The sequence below is a fragment of the Sus scrofa genome, chromosome 2, assembly GCF_000003025.6.
Source record: "Sus scrofa isolate TJ Tabasco breed Duroc chromosome 2, Sscrofa11.1, whole genome shotgun sequence".
Lineage (NCBI taxonomy): Eukaryota > Metazoa > Chordata > Mammalia > Artiodactyla > Suidae > Sus > Sus scrofa.
The window spans coordinates 67,808,801-67,810,245 of record NC_010444.4 but is presented as its reverse complement, the minus strand read 5'-3'; the positions used below and the strand labels follow the sequence as shown (position 1 = coordinate 67,810,245).

Genomic DNA, 1,445 nt, shown 5'->3' with positions numbered 1-1,445 from the left:
TTTTTTTGTGGTAGTTGATTTACAATGTTATGTAAATTTCTGCTCTGTAGCAAAATGACCTGGTTATACATATATACATACATATATATGTATATATATATATATATATATTATTTTTCTTATAATATTTTCTATCATGTTCCATCACACGTGATTGGATATAGTTCCCTGTGCTATACAGCAGGACCTCATTGCTTATCCATCCCCCAAATACAATACTTTCCACCTACTAACCTGTCTTTTCTTTTCAAAAAGGTGTCCAAGACATAGACCTGGAAATCTAACAAGTGCCTCAGAATTCTTGCTCCTGGGCTTCTCAGAGGATCCAGACCTGCATCCCTTCCTCTTTGTCCTGTTCCTGTCCATGTACCTGGTCACCATGTTGGGGAACCTGCTCATCATCCTGGCTGTTGTCTCTGACCCCCACCTTCACACCCCCATGTACTTCTTCCTCTCCAACCTGTCCTTGGCTGACATGGGTTTCATCTCCACCACTGTCCCCAAAATGATTTTGGACATCCCAACTCACAGCAGAGTCATCTCCTATGCAGGATGCCTGACACAGATGTCTATTTTCATCCTTTTTGGAAGTATGGATGATATGCTTCTGTCTCTGATGGCCTATGACAGGTTTGTGGCCATCTGTCACCCACTGCACTACCTGGTCATCATGAACCCATGCTTCTGTTGCTTCTTAGTTTTAGTGTCTTTTTTCATCAGCCTTTTGGACTCCCAGGTGCACAATTGGATTGTGTTACGACTTACCTGCTTCAAGGATGTGGAAATTTCCAATTTCTTCTGTGATCCTTCTCTACTCCTCAAGCTAGCCTGTTCTGATACCCTCATCAATACCATTATCGCATATTTTGTTGGTGCCATTTTTGCTGCTATTCCTTTTTCAGCAATCTTTTTCTCTTACTATAAAATTCTTTCCTCCATTCTGAGAGTCCCCTCATCAGGTGGGAGGTACAAAACCTTCTCCACCTGTGGGTCTCACCTGGCAGGTGTTTGCTTATTTTATGGAACAGGCCTTGGGGTGTACCTCAGTTCAGCCATCTCACATTCTCCCAGGAAGGATGCAGTGGCCTCAGTGTTATACACTGTGGTCACCCCCATGCTGAACCCTTTCATCTACAGTCTGCAGAACAGAGATATCAAAAGGGCCGTGAGGAGGTTCCTTGGCCAAACAATCTAATCTCAATATCTGTGGAGTGTATGTTGAAAAACTAAACATGTAGACTTCACATTCTACTTCTCTTTGCTATGGACCAATTATTTTAAATGCATCAGAACCCTGTCTCTCCCTCTAATAGCCATTTCTGCATGTAGGCCATGTTCTTGTCCCTAAATATACCTGCCATCACTTATCCCCACACAGTAAATAATATCTATTCTTCCATATCCAATTTAATTTGGTATATATTAAAGTTTTCTCATGTCACTTG

At 41.7% G+C, this 1,445-nt stretch overlaps 1 protein-coding gene across 1 annotated transcript; it reads left to right on the top strand.

Annotated features, from left to right (window-relative positions):
* On the top strand, positions 245 to 1,195 carry LOC100739368 (olfactory receptor 7E24-like). Its single transcript, XM_013990578.2, has one exon. It carries the CDS (start codon positions 365 to 367, stop codon positions 1,193 to 1,195), a length of 831 nt encoding a protein of 276 aa, XP_013846032.2. The 5' UTR covers positions 245 to 364.